We start from the raw sequence: 17,241 nt of genomic DNA on the forward strand, positions 1-17,241 counted from the left end.
AGCCCAACCTGAGCACAGCTAGTGCCCATGGACTCTGGCTGTGTCAGGGGAGTGCTGTCTTGCTCATGGCTGCATCCCACACCCTTGGCCCAGTGCCTGGCACGCAGCTGGCGCTTGACAGTAGGAAGCAACCCCATGCCTAGGGTGGCCCCAAGTGTGCTGTCAGGTTGGGAGCGGGCTGAGCCCTTGGCCGGTCCCTGGCTTCTGCTGCTCAGACCACCACTGGCTTTCTGTTCTCTCACCCTTTCAGCCTGGCTTGGGGACACGCCTCTTCCTCGCCTTCAGGATCACCTTGCCAGGCACAATATATGTGTTTAAGAAGCAGACAAATTTATTGAATAAAAGAATGAAGCAATGAATGAGGTATAGGGGCAACCAAGCTGGCTGGCACGGGCATGGATACATGTGGTGGTTCCTGGAGGCAGGCAGGGCAAGGGCAGCTGCAGAGCACTCACCTGGGCCTTGCCCTCCATCTTCTTAGGGGCTGTCAGGGTTCCTTCAGTGGGTACCTAAGGGCCCCTCCTTCCCCTGGGCCTCTGGCCACCTTGATCCCCAGCCTACCTGCTGATCTCCCCTGTACTCGCCGAAGTGGAAGACTCGGGCTTTGAGCTCCAGCTCAGCTGCTGTGTCCTCCTCCTTGGTGATGGACGTCATCATCGTGGTGACCCACTGCTTCAGCTGGTTGACCTCCCTGTCCCTGGAGGAGTGGGAAACAAGCAGGTAATCATTCACTCAGCACGGCCCTAGGTACATTGCTTCTCTGCGCTTGACCATCTATATAGTGCTTTGCCCCTACCAGCTGTCCTGAGGACTGAAGGATCATGGGTGCCAAGTCTCTGCATGTCCAGGGAGTCAGAAATGCTGGTAGAATGCAGGGGGGATTTTAAAATATTTAACCATCAACATTAAAGAAAATAAACAGTTTTATTGAGGCATAATTCACAGACAATAGAATTAACTATCATAGAATATACAAGTCATTATTTTTTTGGTATATTCAAGGAGTTTACATAACCATTACCATAATCTAATTTTAGAGCATTTTCATCACCCTGTGCCCGTTAGCAGTCACTTCTCATTGTCCCCTCTATCACTTGGTCTTAAGCCACCACGAATCTATTTTGTGTCTACCCTGAACACTTCATAAAAATGGAATCACACAACATGTTTCCCTTGGACTGGCTGCTTTCACCCAGCATATTTTCAAGTCCATCCATGTTGCAGCATGTGTCAGCACCTCGTTTCTTTTTACGGTTGAGTAATCTTCCACTGCATACATAGGCCACACTTTGTTGATCTGTTCATCCCTTGATGGGCATTTGGGTTGTTTCTACCTTTTGGCTCTTGGGAATATTGCTGCTATGAACATTCACATACAGGTTTTTGTGAGGACACGTTAGCATTTTATCTATCTAGTAGTAGAATTTCAACACTCACCTTTCAAGTTTAATAAACAGATGCACAAGGGACATGCTGCTCAGAGTTGGTCCTCAGACCAACCTGGGCATCACCTGGAAGTGTGTCAGAAATAAAGTCTTAGGCCTTGACCCATGCCTGTTGGATCAGAAACTTCCTTTTAAGATTCCTGGGGGATTCAACTGCACATAAAGTCTGAGAAGCACTTCAATATAGGAAAAGTTGTCTGGTTTCTTCAACAAATGGATGGCAAGAGGGGAAACAGAAAGGAAACTATAGATTGAAAAGAATTTAAAGATACAACCAGAGGACTAGCATCAGCAAGATGGTGGAATGGGCGTCCTCAGGATATTGGTATCTACTTTTCCTTTTGTAATGTCGTTGTCTAGCTTTGGTATTAGGGTCATACTGGCTTCATAGAATGGGTTAGGAAGTATTTCTTCTGCTCCCATCTTCTGAAAGGGATTGTAGAGAATTGGTGTAATTTCTTCGTTAGATGAAATTATTCCTTTGTAGAATTCACCAGCAAACCCATCTGGGCCTGGGGATTTCCTTTTTGCCAGGCTATTATTAATTTCTTTAATGGATATAGGCCTTCTCAGATTATCTATTTGTTTTATATATTTTTAAAACTGTATTTTGATTTTTTCTGAGAAAAGATGGCTGAGTTCATGGAAGTTAAATACACATTGGCTGCAACTCCTCTGGAAACAAAGTGTGGATGCTCTCAGGGATGGCTTGGCTGGCCGAAGACCAGCTTTTGAATGTCACGTCCAGCATTCTGGTTTATGTTTACATGCATGTGTTGGAGGAGGAACCTGTCTTCTTGCCAGATTATCTGGGAACCTGGGAGGCTGCCCACCTCTCCCAACTTGTCTTCCTCTGTGCCTGGCACCTCCCAGCTTTCCAGGGCACATAGTCTTGCCTGAGGCTGGGAGTTTCATGTCATTTTGGGGATTCTTTACCACACTGCATCAATGGGACACAGGTGCTCAGGAGCATGGCTCCCCCATGGAACGCTTAAGCCTCAGTAGACTCCCACCTCATGGCCTTTGCACCTGCTGTTCCCACTGCCTGGGACCCTCTCTCTATATGCCCAGCCTCTGTGTGACTGGCCTTCCTCCTACTCCTTGGGAAGTTTCCTGGCACCTGGAAGCCTTCCCTGCCCCTCCCATCTGCTGTCACCCTCCATTTTAGCCCTCATTCTCAAATAGCTTTATTTTCCTACTAGAACACATCAGTATCCACAAGTCATATCTGTGGACCTGTTTGCTGTGTCTGCTGCCATTAAAGGTCAACTGCACGAGGGCAGGGCCTTGCTTTATCCTTGCAGAGCTTAGACCTGGGCCTGACCCAGAATGGATGCATAGGCAGCATGTGGGGAGTGAGTGGAATGGAGGATTCCCTGCTCTGGACATGCCTCACTGGTGCCCCAGGCTGACCCTGCTCTGCCCAGCTCTCCTGGAGCTGGGTACCCTGCAGGGGACTGAGTGGCCATCACCCAGCAGGAGGAACCATAACAGCCTCAGGTGGGGTCCAGGTGAAAGCTGGGCAGCTACCAGACTTTTCCTGCTGCCTCTCTGGCTGGAATTGGGAGGCTGGGATTTTCCCAAGGTTCTAGCCACTTTGCCATGCTGGACAAGCTGTTTTAGGCCTGTCCCCAGAGGCCCCAATCCTGGGTGGCCACATGGCCCTCACCCATCCCTGCCTGTCTCAGCCCCACCTGGCCCCAGCCTTCAGGATGGTACTGACCACACCCAAGTCCTCCTGCTCAGGGCTGCAGCCACTCCTGTCCCCGTTATGCTGCTGAGCAACAGCTGGGTACACACTTCACAGCAGTCCACAGGTGGCTTGGCCTTCCCCAGTTCTGTGCCATGAACACCCACTCAGTGGTCTGTGAAAGATTATGAAGCAGCAGCAGCTTCCAGGCCCTTCTGAGCAAATAACTGCTTTGGGTGCTTGTGCAAACTATGTTAGTGCTGCCAGGAACTAGGGGGTCAGGGTCCCTGTGGACCTTCAGCCACCCCAAGGGCCTCTCAGGATCTTGGTAGCAGCAGAAGGTGCCTAGGGTGGGAGGTCCTTGGAGAGGCCTGGCTCTAGCCATGGGCTGCTCCAGCATGGGCATGGGCACCTGGGCACTGCCCACTTCCAGCTCTGCCACTCTCTCTCCAGGATTCAGCCCACAAATGGATGGAGCTTTTCAGGCAACCTGGGCAAGGCCAGGGCCATGAACAGGGATGGGGGCTGTACCCCAGCTCAGCTCTAGTGCTGTGGGTTGGGGGTTCCAGGATGAGCACAGCAGGGACCCCCTGCACCTACATGCAGATCTGGGTATGTTTCAGGGTGTGGCTCAGCTCGTCCAGCGTCTCCTCCATCTCCTGCCTGTTCTGGATCAGTGGCAGGTTCTGCTCCTCCAGCTCTCTGAAGACATCCAGGAGCTGCTGGGGCTCCGTGAAGTACAGCTGTGGCTCCTGCAACCCACAGGTGTTAGCAGGACCTGGCTGGGGACAGCGCCAGAGGGGCAGGGGTGGGGACAGGACAAGGGAGGGGCAGCTTTAGAATTCCAGCCCAGAACTGGGCCATTCACCTCCCCATCGCTGTCGGTGTCCTCCTGCAAGGTGGGGACGGGAGAGTTCGACCTGGGAAGAGATAGCAGGGTCAGGACGCTGGGACCAGCCTGAGCAGGCAGGAGCTGGGGGAGGGGGTGCAGAGGGCTTCAAGGTGTTGGTGGCATCGCCATCCCTCTTCTCCCAGCTGCCCGCAAGTTGCCCAGAGGGTGGCACCAGCTTCCTCACAGTCCCCAGCTGCCACACTGTAGCCAGGGGATAGTTTCAATCCACTCATTTTCCCAGGGCCCTAGGCATTTTGCTATGCTAGACAAACCACGTTCCAGACCTGTCCTCAGAGGCCCTAGTCCTGGGTTGCCAGGGCCCTCACACATCCCAGCCCCACCGCACTTAGAATAAAACCTGCTCTCCTCCTGGGGCCTGCCACGCGGCCCTCCCAGCACTCACCTTGCTTCCCCTGTCCCGGCCCCTCTGTCCTGCCTGGTCAGGCCCCCTCTCTCTAGGTGTTTCCCTACTTCAGGCCTCTGCACTTGCAGCCACGGGCTCCCCCTCCTGCTTCACCATTGTTTTCTGAGCGCCACCTGTGAGGCCTTTCCTGCCCACTTCCCCCATCTCAGATCAGTCTTGGCCCCTGTCCTGGGGTTCCTACCCACAACCATCGAAGGACTCTCAGGGCTGCCTCGAGGTGACCCTGAGTGCCCAGGGGCCAGATATGTGCTGGACCAGCAGAGAGGGGCTGGGAACAAGATATGTGAGCTCACCTCCATCTACTTCCAAACCTGCTCTCCCAGGCTGCACCAGCCTAGGCCTCACCTAGGATCTGGCTGCTGGCTGAGATTGGGGGCTGGGTTGGCTCACCTCAGGGACCTGGCCTTGGGCTTGGAGATGCCAGGCCCTGACCTCCGAGAAGCAGAGAGGCATCATTGCAAGGTCCTATGGGACTCTGATGGCGGATCCAGGAGGGATTCCCAGGAGAAGCCATGATAACAACTATAGCACTCGCCAGGCCACGCCTCACACTGCACACCAATGCCCATTTCACAGATGAGGGAGCTGGCCTCCTGCAGGGCACTGCTGGCCCATACAATTCCTTTCTGAGAATCCACCCTCCAGATGAATATAGCCTGGGTCAAGGAGCCTGGCTTGGCAGTTGGTGGGGGTGGGCTGGACTTCAGCCCCCATGTGCCCTCTTGGGTGAGTGCCTTGTACAGCTCACAACCTGCCCAGCTGTATTCAGTGGCCCTGGTCACCTGGCTAATAGAGGGACCAGGATTGAAACCCAGGACAGTGTGATCCCCCACTCTGTGCTCAAGTCTCCCAAGTCGGGGCCTGTCTGGTGGGGGGTGCTCCATGGCTGAGGGGACCCAAGGCAGAGTGGGCTGCACCTCAACACAGAACTGGAAATGCCCCTTACCGGCAGGGCATCACAGAGGGCAGCGGCAACGCCAGCCTGTGTGGCCAGGCAGCGCGCCCTAGTGGCGGCTGGTCTTCCCCACAAGGCATGGCTGCACTGGGCAGAGAGGAAAGCCAGCCTGGGTCCTCTTCCAACTGGAGAAGAATCAGTTTGGGCCACAGGAGGCTGAGGCTGGGGCCACCCATCTGGGTGTGGAGCGCAGGAACAGGCAGTTGTGGAGAGGAGAAGACAGAAGGTGGATGCCGAGCAGCAGATAAAGGCCCCATGGAGGAGAGTAGGTCGCCACAGACACAGGGCCAGGGCAGGGAGGTAGGGAGCAGCCGCAAGCCCTACAGCACCCACTTTTCTCCATCCCCACTTCTCTCCATCCCCACTTCTGCCACCCTTATCCAAGCCGATAAACCATCAACTTCCAGAAGAAAACAGGAAATGTGGAGGACGGATCCAAGATGGTCAATTAGGAGCAGCTCAGGATTGCAGCTCCCAGTGAAAGCACGGAGGGTGACTGGATGCCGCATTTCCAGACGGATTTTTATTGCCCACAGACCAGGAGATTCCCAGGCGGAGAAGCCCCACGGGTCACCAGCGTGGCTGTTTTGGCCGGCGTGGAGGGTCTCTGCACAAAATACACAGCTCTGGGCGCCGTTTTAGCTGGCGATTGGAGCTCCTGGGAGACAGAGTCTCCCATTCCACGGATAAAAAGGGGACTGAAATAGGGAGCCAGGCCAGGAGATTCCCAGGCAAAAACCACCACGAATCTCCATGTGGCTGTTTCAGCAGGCACAGTGGATCACCGCACGGGAAATCACACAGATCGTGGTGCCTTTTCAACAGGTGACTGGAACACCTGGGAGACAGAGTCACCCATTCAACTGAAAAAAACAAAAAGGGGTCTGAGGCAAGGAACCAGAGGATCAGGATTGACTGCTCCCACCCCCACAAAAAAAAAAAAAAAAAAAAAAACCAGCAATCTGAAATGCTCTGGATTGAGAGTTTGCTGAACCCGGGACAGTCCAGCTCTGTGGGGGAGAGGCGTCTGCCATTAGAGACAGTCCACCACTATGGAGGTAGTCCGCCATTGCTGAGGCAGCGCGCCATTGCCGAGGCATCCAGCCATTACAGTAAGAGTCCACCTTTATAGAGGCAGTTCTCAGGCAGTTCTAACTATACCCATATAAACAGTACTGCAGGGAAGCTGCCTCACCATTGCTGAGGCAGTTCTATCTATACCCATATAAACAGTACTGCAGGGAAGTTCACATGGCAGCTGGGCAGAGCCCACAGCAGCTCAGCAAAGCCTCTGTAGGCAGACTGTGACTAGGCTGCCTCCTTGCTGGGCTGGGCAGCCCTGAAAAAAGGCAGCAGCATGACAGAAACTTATAAATAAAGCCCTAACTCCCTGGGACAGAGCACTCAGGGAAAAAAAAAAAACAAAAATGTTTATGAGTTTTGCTGCAGCAGACTTAAACGTACCTGCCCAGCAGCTCTGAATGAACAATGGAGCTCACAGCTCAGCACCTGAGCTCCTATAAAGGACATACTGTCTCCTCAAGCAGCTCCCTGACCCCCATATATCCAAAGAGTCACCTCATAAAAGAGAGCTCAGATTGACATCTGGCGGGTATCCTTCTGGGACAAAGATAGCAGAAGAAGAAACTGACAGCAACCCTTACTGTTCTGCAGCTGCTGCAGGTGATCCCCAGGCAAGCAGGGCCTGGAGTGGACCTCAGCAGTCCTACAGCAGAGGGGCCTCACTGGTAGAAGGAAAACTAAGAGACAGAAAGAAATAACTTCATCATCAACAAACTGGACATCCACTCACAGACCCAATCTGAAAGTCAACAACTACAAAGACGACAGGTGGATAAATCCACAAAGTTAGGAAGAAACCAGCACAAAAAGGATGAAAACACACAAAACCAGAAAGCCTCTCCTCCTACAAGGCATCACAACTCCTCACCAGCAAGAGAACAAGGCTGGATGGAGAATGAGTGTCATGAATTGACAGAAACAGGCTTCAGAAGGTAGGAAATAAGAAACTTCTTATTGTTCTAACCTAATGCAAAGAAACTAAAAAACTTGAAAAAAGATTTGATGAAATGCTAAGGGGAATAAACAGCTTAGAGAGGAATATAAGTGAATTGATGGAGCTGAAAAACACAACACAAAAACGTTGAGAAGCATACATAAGTTTCAACAGTCAAATTGACCAAGCAGAAGAAAGGATAAAGGATATCAGAGGTCGAAGATCAACTCAATGAAATAAAATGAAAAGGCAAGATTCAAGAAAAAAGGGTAAAAAAGAATGAACAAAGTCTCCAAGAAATATGGGACTATGTGAAAAGACCTAATCTACGTTTGATAGGTGTACCTGAATGTGACAGAGAGAATGAATCCAAGCTGGAAAATACTCTTTAGGATATCATCCAGGAAAACTTCCCCAACCTAGCAAGGCAGGCCAATATTCAAGTCCAGGAAATACAGAGAACACCACAAAGATATTCCTCAAGAAGAGCAATCCCAAGACACATAATCATCAGATTCACGAGCATTGAAATGAAGGAGAAAATGCTAAGGGCAGCCAGAGAGAAAGGTCGGGTTACCCACAAAGTGAAGCACATCAGACTCACAGCTGATCTATGAGCAGAAACACTACAAGCCAGAAGAGAGTGGGGGCCAATATTCAACATCCTTAAAGAAAAGAACTTTCAAACCAGAATTTCATATCCAGCCAAACAAAGCTTCATAAGTGAAGGAAAAATTAAATCCTTTGTGAACAAGCAAATACTCAGAGATTTCATCACCACCAGGCCTGCTTTACAAGAGCTCCTAATAGAAGCACAAAACATAGAAAAGAAAAACCAGTACCAGCCACTCCAAAAACATACCAAATGGTAAAGAGAATCAACACAATGAAGAAACTGCATCAACTAACAGTCAAAACACCCAGCTAGCATCAAAATGGCAGGATCAAATTCACACATAACAATGTTAACCCTAAATGTAAATGGGCTAAACGTCCCAATCAAAAGACACAGACTGGCAAATTGGATAAAAAGCCAAAACCCATCAGTGTGCTGTATCCAGGATACTAATGTCACATGCAAGGATACACAAAGGCTCAAAATAAAGGGATGGAGGAAGATTTACCAAGCAAATGGAGAGAAAAAAAAAAAACAACCAGGAGTTGCAATTCTGATTAAATCTATTCTGATAAAATAGATTTTAAACCAACAAAGATCAAAAGGGACAAAGAAGGACATTACATAATGGTAAAAAGATCAATGCAACAAGAAGAGCTAACAATCCTAAATATATATGCACCCAATACAGGAGCACCCAGATACATGAGGCAACTTCTTAATTACTTACAAAGAGACTTAGACTCCCACACAAAAACAGTGGGATACTTTAACACCCCATTGTCAATATTAGACAGATCAAAGAGACAGAAAATTAACAAGGATATCCAGGACTTGAACTCAGACCTAGATCAAGCAAACCTAATAGACATTTACAGAACTCTCCACCCCAAATCCACAGAATATACATTCTTCTCAGCACCACATCACACCTACTCTAAAACTGACCACATAATTGGAAGTAAATCACTCCTCAGCAAAGGCAAAAGAACAGAAATCATAACAAACAGTCTCTCAGACCACAGTGCAATCAAGTTAGAACTCAGAATTCAGACTGACTCAGAACTGCACAGCTTCATGGAAACTGAACAACTGGCTCTTGAATGTTGACTGGATAAACAATGAAATGAAGGCAGAAATAAAGATGTTCTTCGAAACCAATGAGAACAAAGACACAATGTACCAGAATCTCTGGAACACATTTAAAGCAGTGTCTAGTGGAAAATATATAGCAATAAATGCCCACATGAGAAGCAGAGAAAGATCTAAAATCGACACCCTATTGTCAAAATTGAAAGAGCTAGAGGAGCAAGATCAAAAAAACTCAAAACCTAGCAGAAGACAAGAAATAACTAAGATCAGGGCAGAACTGAAGGAGATGGAGACACAAAACCCTTCAAAAAAATCAATAAATCCAGGAGCTGGTTTTTCAAAAAGATCAACAAAATAGACCACTAGCCAGATTAATAAAAAAGAAAAGAGAGAAGAATCAAATAGATGCAATAAAAAATGATAAAGGGAATATCACCACAGAAATACAAACCATCATCATAGATTATTACAAATGACTCTATGCACATAAACTAGTAAACCTGGAAGAAATGGATAAATTCCTGAACATGTGCATCCTCCCAAGCCTAAGCCAGGAAGAAGTGGAAACCCTGAATAGATCAATAACAAAGTCTGAAGATGAGGCAGCAATTAAGAGCCTACTGCCCAAAAAAACCCAGGTCCAGATGGGTTCACAGCCAAATTCTACCAGACATACAAAAAGGAGCTGGTACCATTCCTTCTGAAACTATTCCAAACTATCCAAAAGGAGGGAATCCTTCCCAAATCATTTTATGAGACCAACATCATCCTGATACCAAAACCCGGCAGAGACTCAGCAAGAAAAGAAAACTTCAGGCCAATATCCATGATGAACATAGATGCAAAAATCTTCAATAAAATACTGGGAAACCAATTGTAACAGCACATCAAAAAGCTTATCCACCATGATCAAGTAGGCTTCATGTGGGGATGCAAGGCTGGTTCAACATATGCAAGTCTATAAACGTAATTCACCACATAAACAGAACCAAAGACAAAAACCACATGATTATCTCAATTGATGCAGAGAAGGCCTTTGACAAAATTCAACAGTGCTTTATGCTAAAAACACTCAATAAACTAGGTGCTGACGGAACGTATCTCAAAATAATAAAAGCTATTTACGACAAACCAACAGCCAATATCATGCTGAATGGGCAAAAACTGGAAGCATTCCCTTTGAAATCTGGCACTAGACAAGGATGCCCTCTCTCACTACTCCTATTCAATATAGTATTGGAAGTTCTAGCCAGAGCAATCAGGCAAGAAAAAGAAATAAAGTGTATTCAATTAGGAAAAGAGGAAGTCAAATTGTCTCTATTTGCAGACGACATGATTGTATATCTAGAAGACCCCATCGTCTCAGCCCAAAATCTCCTGAAACTGATAAGCAACTTCAGCAAAGTCTCAGGATACAAAAATCAATGTGCAAAAATCACAAGCATTCCTATACATCAACAACAGACTTAAAGAGAGCCAAATCAAGAACGAACCGCCCTTCACAATTGCCACAAAGAGAATAAAATACCTAGGAATACAACTAACAAGGAATGTAAAGGGCCTCTTCAAGGAGAATTACAAACCACTGCTCAACGAAATAAGAGAGGACACAAACAGAGGGAAAAACATTCCATGTTCATGGTTAGGAAGAATCAATATTGTGAAAGTGGCCATACTGCCCAAAATAATTTACAGATTCAATGCTATCCCCATCAAGCTACCAATGACCTTCTTCACAGAACTGGAAAAAACCACCTTAAACTTCATATGGAACCAAAACACAGCCTGTATAGCCAAGTCAATTCTAAGCAAAAAGAACAAAGTGGGAGGCATCACGCTGCAGACTTCAAACTATTCTACAAGGCTACAGTAATCAAAACAGCATGGTACTGGTACCAAAACAGAGATATAGACCAATGGAGCAGAAAAGAGGCCTTGGAGGCGACACAACACATCTACAACCATCCGATCTTTGACAAACCTCACAAAAACAAGCAATGGGGAAAGGATTCCTTGTTTAATAAATGGTGTTGGGAAAACTGGCTAGCCATGTGCAGAAAGCAGAACCTGGACCCCTTCCTCACACCTTACACTAAAATTAACTCCAGATGGATTAAAGACTTAAACATAAGACCTAACACCATCAAAACCCTAAAAGAAAATCTAGGCAAAACCATTCAGGACATAGGCATAGGCAAGGACTTCATGACCAAAACACCAAAAGCACTAACAACAAAAACCAAAATAGACAAATGGGACCTAATCAAACTCCACAGCTTCTGCACAGCAAAAGAAACAGTCATTAGAGTGAATCAGCAACCAACAGAATGGGAAAAAATTTCTGCAATCCACCCATGACAAAGGGCTAATATCCAGAATCTACAAAGAACTAAAACAGATTTACAAGAAAAAAATAAGCCCAATCAAAAGTGGGTGAAGAATATGAACAGACACTTTACAAAAGAAGACATACATGAGGCCAACAAACATAGAAAAAATGCTCATCATTACTGGTCATTAGAGAAATGCAAATCAAAACTACATTGAGATACCCTCTCACACCAGTTAGAATGGTGATCATTAAAAAATCTGGAGACAACAGATGCTGGAGAGGATGTGGAGAAATAGGAACACTATTACACTGTTGGTAGGAGTGTAAATTAGTTCAACCATTGTGGAAGACAGTGGGGTGATTCCTCAAGGACCTAGAAATAGAAATTCCATTTGACCCAGCAATCCCATTACTGGATATATATCCAAAGGATTTTAAATCATTCTACTATAAGGAAACATGCTGAATGTTCATTGCAGCACAGTTTACAATAGCAAAGACTTGGAACCAACCGAAATGTCCATCGATGATAGACTGGACAGGGAAAATGTGGCACATATACACCATGGAATATTATGCAGCCATCAAAACCGATGAGTTCCTGTTCTTTGTAGGGACATGGATGAACTGGAATCCATCATTCTCAGCAAACTGACACAAGAACAGAAAATCAAACACCGCATGTTCTCACTGATAGACGGGTGTTGAACAATGAGAACACATGGACACAGGGAGGGGAGCATCACACACTGGGGTCTGTCGGGGGGAAATAGGGGAGGGACAGCAGGGAGTGGGGAGTTGGAGAGAGATAGCATGAGGAGAAATGGCAGATACAGGTGATGGGGAGGAAGGCAGCAAATCACACTGCCATGTGTGTACCTATGCAACAATCTTGCATGTTCGTCACATGTACCCCAAAACCTAAAATGCAATTAAAAAAAAAAGAAAACAGGAAATATTCTAGTGACTGTGCTGTTGGCAAATACTTCTTAAGCAGGGTCCCAAATTCACCAATCATAAAATAAAAAATTAGTAAATTTGACTTCATTAAAATTAAGAATTCCTATTCTTCAAAAGGCGATATTAAAACAGAAATAAGGCAAGACACAAACTGGAAGAAGATATGTGTACCACACTTACCACACCAGGCTGTCCCCAGAACACGTAGAGAACCATAGGTAACCATAAGAACCTGGCCAGTCATCCAACAAAAATGTTCAGAAATCGGACACTTCACAAAATATGACATCTGAGCAGCCAATAAGTATGCAGTGTATTCAGATTTCTCATCAGGAAGATGTCCTGAAAACCATACGAGACCACTCCACCCATGTAGTGACTGTGACTTTGATATTCTGTGTTCTGATGCTTTGACACCTGTGGCCTTGCCGAGCCTGGAGGGACTGCCTCTCTCTGGGTCGACCCATCCATGGAGACAGGAAATGACTTGCCCTGGGCTCTGAGCTTGCCCTTAGCTCACCTTTCAAATGCAAACACCCAGTCCACTGTCCACACTCAGGACCTATCCCCCCAGGGCCAGGACCAGACAAGCAGGGGCCGGCCTGTGTCCAAGAGCCCTGAAATTATTCAAAAATGAATCAGCCCTACACCTGCTCACCCGCCTCACCATTAATTCCCGTGGGAACCACAATGGAGACTCCTGCCCACAAGCCCCACTCACTCTGCCTCCTGGCTGACCTGGGGCATTCCCGTGTGGCCCTGTGTGGAGTGAGGACTGTGAGTAACACACTTTCTTTTCTGTGGCACTCTGATCTGACTATACCTGGGCGCCACAAGGGAGGGCTCTCCGCTAGGCCCCAGCCTCTCCCAACCGCCCGAGCCCACTCACCCTCTGGAGTCTCCGCCGCTGGACTCACTGGGCTGGCTACCTTGCTGGGGGCTGCTCAGGAAAGACAGGCTCCGCCCCAGCTGCATCACCTGCAGAAACTTCCAGGGCTTCTTTGTGCCCTGAACCTCTGGAGAAAGCAGAAGAATGGTTTCTGAGGCCTGTGGGGGGCAGAGCTGGGTTCCTCAGGCTGGGGTCAGCAGCTCACCTTTGGGACATATGAAGCTTGCCTTGCCCTTGATCCCTGGTCCTGCAGGAAGCAAAAGGGAGACCCGATGGCCTCAGCTGCAGTCAGGCTTCAGCGACACCACGTGGCCCAGATGCCTGCAGGTACTCTGCCAGCTGGGCTTGGGGTCTCGGTGAGCCACTGGCAGAGCCCACCTGGGAACCTGCACTCTCTTTTCTGCTACCTTTGTCCCCTGGTGTAGTGTTAACACTGCTCTCTTCCTTGGAAGCCTCGGAGACCTCCTTGGCCTTTTTGAGAGACAAGCGTTTCTTCTCCTGTTCTTCAAGCCACTCCTTGGGCGACAGCTTGTATAGGAAATCCTGGTAGACCTTGTATTGCTGCAGAGTGTCTTCAAATCTGGAGATCTCACTACACCGGGGGGAAGGAGGAGGTCAACCTCTGCCACAGTGAGGTCACCATGCCAGGGCCACCCCTCCGTTCTGGCCAAGCCTCTGTGGGTGGGCTCCTTGCTTTCCTGGAGAAAATGTTCAGGAATGCCACGTGCTGGAAGGGCACCCACCCTGCAACGACCCAGAGTCATAGCCCTCTGTGACTTGCGAGTTCCTCTCCACCCTGGAGACCACACCTCCCTCAGGCTATCGCCAGGCAAGCCTTTGAGCCAAGCTGCCCGTCTCCAAGTGGAAGCCATGGGAGTCACTGAATCTCTCTTAGTTTCAGTCCCCTCATCTATAAATGGGCAACAGCCTCCTGGGAGCACTGAGTCCCTGGGAGGTAAAGCCATGAGATTGGCATGGTGGTACACTCCCTTTGGCTAGGCAAAATGACTGAGAGACCAGGAGGTGGGCCAATTCATGGCCAGTAAGCCCTCTGACCTCACCTTTTGATATTAACAATCTGGGTGGTGAGGTTTCGGATCTCAAGGATCTTCTCCATCTTGGCTTTGGTCTCCTTCTCAGCCCTGGGGGTTGGGGGCGTGGGGGCAGGGGGCCAGTGGCAGCCTATTAAAGAGAAGTGAGCACACCACCCACAGGCCCCGGGACTGGGTGTGGCTCCAGACAGGGCTGGAGAGCCACACAGTTAAGCTTTTGCCTGTAGTGTCCCCTGCCCTTGACTCCTGACCGGCCCTGGTGCTTCCAGGGGAGTTGCAGGGGCTGGGGGCAGAGGCTGGGCAAGGGGTTGGATGGGTGGGTGTGCACAGGCTCAGGGACAATGAGGGTACAGCGTTGCCCAGCCAGCGCCTTGGGCCTGCAGGCTCACGCTTTCATGGCCTGCACGGAGCTGCGGTCATTCTCTCTGAGGAACTCGTCGAATAAGACGGCGTCCTTCTCCAGGGACTTCTCGGCCCGCTCCAGCCTGGACTCCTCCTTGGTCAGCAGCAGCTCCAGCCGCTGGATCTCCTTCCGCTTGACATCCAGGGCATACTGGGGGCCAGCAGAGAGGGGTCACGGTGCCTGGCCCAGGACAGCCCTTGCTGGCATCCCTCGCTTTAGGGGCTGCAGAGCCCACCTGGAGGAGGAACAGCTGCCGCTGCTGCTCAATGTAGCCGCTCATGTTCTCAGGCTCCACATTCTTTTCTGCAGGAAGAAGAGGGAGGGGAGCAGGAGCAGGAAGCCCAGGCTGAGGAGGGGCCCGGCAGGTCTGCAGAGGAGCCTTCCGCCAGCTGCTGGGCACTGCTCTGCGTCCACGCCCAGATGACTACCAGGACCGTGGAAGGTAGTGTACTTGTCCTCTGTCTCCACAAAAGGAGAGAAGTTTCTTCCTGAAATATTACAATTAACATGGCTGGAGGCCGGCCGGGTGGAAAGTCCTTAATGTGTCTGACTTGGGCCTCTCTTGCTGTAGCACTATTCTCACTTGCAATGAGGCTCTGGACCCCTCACCCGGGAAATTTCACCCAGCTGGACATAATAGTCACAGGCCTCCTAGCCAGGACCTGAATGCAGATGAGGAGAGAAAAATGGGGAGGCAAAATTGCGACTTGGGGCACCCTAAGCCCCCCAAGCAAACTGGACAGAGGCTGATCTACATTGCCAGGGTTTAAACCAGGCAGGAGGAAGTCGAAGTGGATGTCTGGATAACATTCAGGAGAGCATGCTGGGGCCAAGGGCCATGGGGGCCTCTTTCCCTGGCCTTCCTGGAGTGGAAGTTCTGGGCGCTCCCCGACTTGGGAGTTGTGGAAAGGACCTGGAAGCCATGGGGCTCTCTGGCCCTGTCCCTCACACCCCTTCCTCTCCAGAAGCAGAGCCCTGCTTGGCTGGTACAAGAGCTCTGTTCCCAGAGTTCAGATCCAGGCAGAGACCCTGGCTGGGCCTCCCTGGGTAGCCATGGAGATGTCCTACCCTGCAGGAGACCCAGCTTCTCACTGGGAGTCACAGTCCTGCCTCCCCAGTCTCTTGCCTCTCCTCCAGGTCTTAGGAATGAGGATGGAGGCAGGAACAAGAACAGGCCATGCTGTCTCCCCGTCTACCCCCATTCCCCGGCCTGCCCCTCCAATTGTGGGGCCGAAACGCCCCTACAAGTTCATGGTTCAGCTACCCAGGTGAAGGCTGGAGGCCCTTGTGTGTTTCAAAGTCACGTGGTACACTTCTAATCCTCTGTGTGCCAGGACTCTCTGATTCCACTGCTTCTAACTTTATAATAGACTTCATCATCTGGGTTGATAGAATATTAATACATATTCAGTACTTAAGATTTCCAACGCTCACACACATACATAGTTCTTTCCTACTACAGCCAATGTATTAGTACATTTAATCCCCACAGTCCATGAGGCTGATACTGTTGTCAGCCAGGAAAGGAAACTGAGCTGTAAAGGGCTCAAGTGACCTAGGTGTGACCACAAAGCTGTGAAATGCTGCAGCTGCCACCGAAGCCAGGAAAGCTAGCTCCAGCTCCATTCTCCTTCTTAGGAAGTTAAGCCGTCCACACTTGTATACCGTGCAGCCTGCGCCCACTGGGTGCTGCCCGCAGTCCGAATCACTTAACACAGCAGCCTCCCTTATCCAGGGCCATGTGTTCCAAGATCCCCAGGGCATGCCTGAACCTTATCCTATAGACACCAGGTTTCATCCTACATATAGCTACCTATGATGAAGCTTTATTACTTATGAATTAGGCACAGTAAGAGATCAACAACAACAACTACTAATAAAAATAGAACAATTATAACAATATACTGTAATAAAAGTTAGTATGTGTCGTACTCACCTACTTTCAGCTCTGGTAACTAAAGCCAAGGAAAGAGAAACCCAGGATAAGGTGGGGAACTACCCTATTAGGACTGAAAAGCTCTTAGGTTTGCAATCCTGGAATAGAGCCTTGGTACCCCCCGGAAGGGGCCAAACACAGAAAAGGCCAGCCTTTCCGAAACACCTGAAAAGCACTTCCCATCTGCGCAAGGCGAGTGGCACGGAGGTTCCAGGCACGTCCCATGCGCTGGGGATGTGGGGCACCACTGGCCCCCCACCCCCACCCCGCGCCAGAGGGGCGCACCTTTGGTCAAGCTGAGCTTCCAGGCCGTGTAGTCGCGGAAGGCGCGCAGATGCCGGGCCTCGGCGCGCGCCTGCAGGTCCTCCTGCTCATCCTCCAGCTGCAGCTGCCTCCGCAGGCTGGTGTGCTGAGCCGACACTTTCGAAGAGTAGGTCATCTTCTCGTGCACTCGCAGCGTCTTCTGCTGCTGCCGCTCCTGGGGGCGTCGGGCCAGGCTGGGTGGGATCCAAGCTCCTCCCCCAGCCCTGCTGGCTCC

At 49.5% G+C, this 17,241-nt stretch overlaps 1 protein-coding gene and 1 long non-coding RNA gene across 8 annotated transcripts in view; one reads left to right on the top strand and one right to left on the bottom strand.

Annotated features, from left to right (window-relative positions):
• The window catches only part of CFAP100 (cilia and flagella associated protein 100), an 86,444-nt gene that overhangs the window by 3,081 nt on the left and 66,122 nt on the right, over nt 1-17,241 (bottom strand). For 5 of the 7 annotated variants that reach the window (XM_064362111.1, XM_064362110.1, XM_021667036.2 and 2 more), the window contains 10 exons: nt 16,989-17,181; nt 15,003-15,070; nt 14,754-14,917; nt 14,374-14,454; nt 13,720-13,904; nt 13,518-13,559; nt 13,313-13,439; nt 4,004-4,055; nt 3,736-3,887; nt 562-697 (listed from right to left, as the gene is read on the bottom strand). In XM_064362111.1, coding sequence (XP_064218181.1) covers nt 562-697; nt 3,736-3,887; nt 4,004-4,055; nt 13,313-13,439; nt 13,518-13,559; nt 13,720-13,904; nt 14,374-14,454; nt 14,754-14,917; nt 15,003-15,070; nt 16,989-17,181 — 1,200 coding nt within the window. The remainder of the gene's footprint in view (nt 1-561; nt 698-3,735; nt 3,888-4,003; nt 4,056-13,312; nt 13,440-13,517; nt 13,560-13,719; nt 13,905-14,373; nt 14,455-14,753; nt 14,918-15,002; nt 15,071-16,988; nt 17,182-17,241) is intronic. The other 2 variants (XM_021667037.2, XM_021667038.2) reach the window with 2 other exon arrangements.
• Nucleotides 28-587, top strand: LOC105733399 (uncharacterized). Its single transcript, XR_010337242.1, has one exon. It is a non-coding gene; the product is annotated as an uncharacterized LOC105733399 (long non-coding RNA).

This window comes from Aotus nancymaae, unplaced genomic scaffold (genome assembly GCF_030222135.1).
Source record: "Aotus nancymaae isolate 86718 unplaced genomic scaffold, 86718_ANA_hifiasm-v0.15.2.pri h1tg000046l, whole genome shotgun sequence".
Classification (NCBI taxonomy): domain Eukaryota; kingdom Metazoa; phylum Chordata; class Mammalia; order Primates; family Aotidae; genus Aotus; species Aotus nancymaae.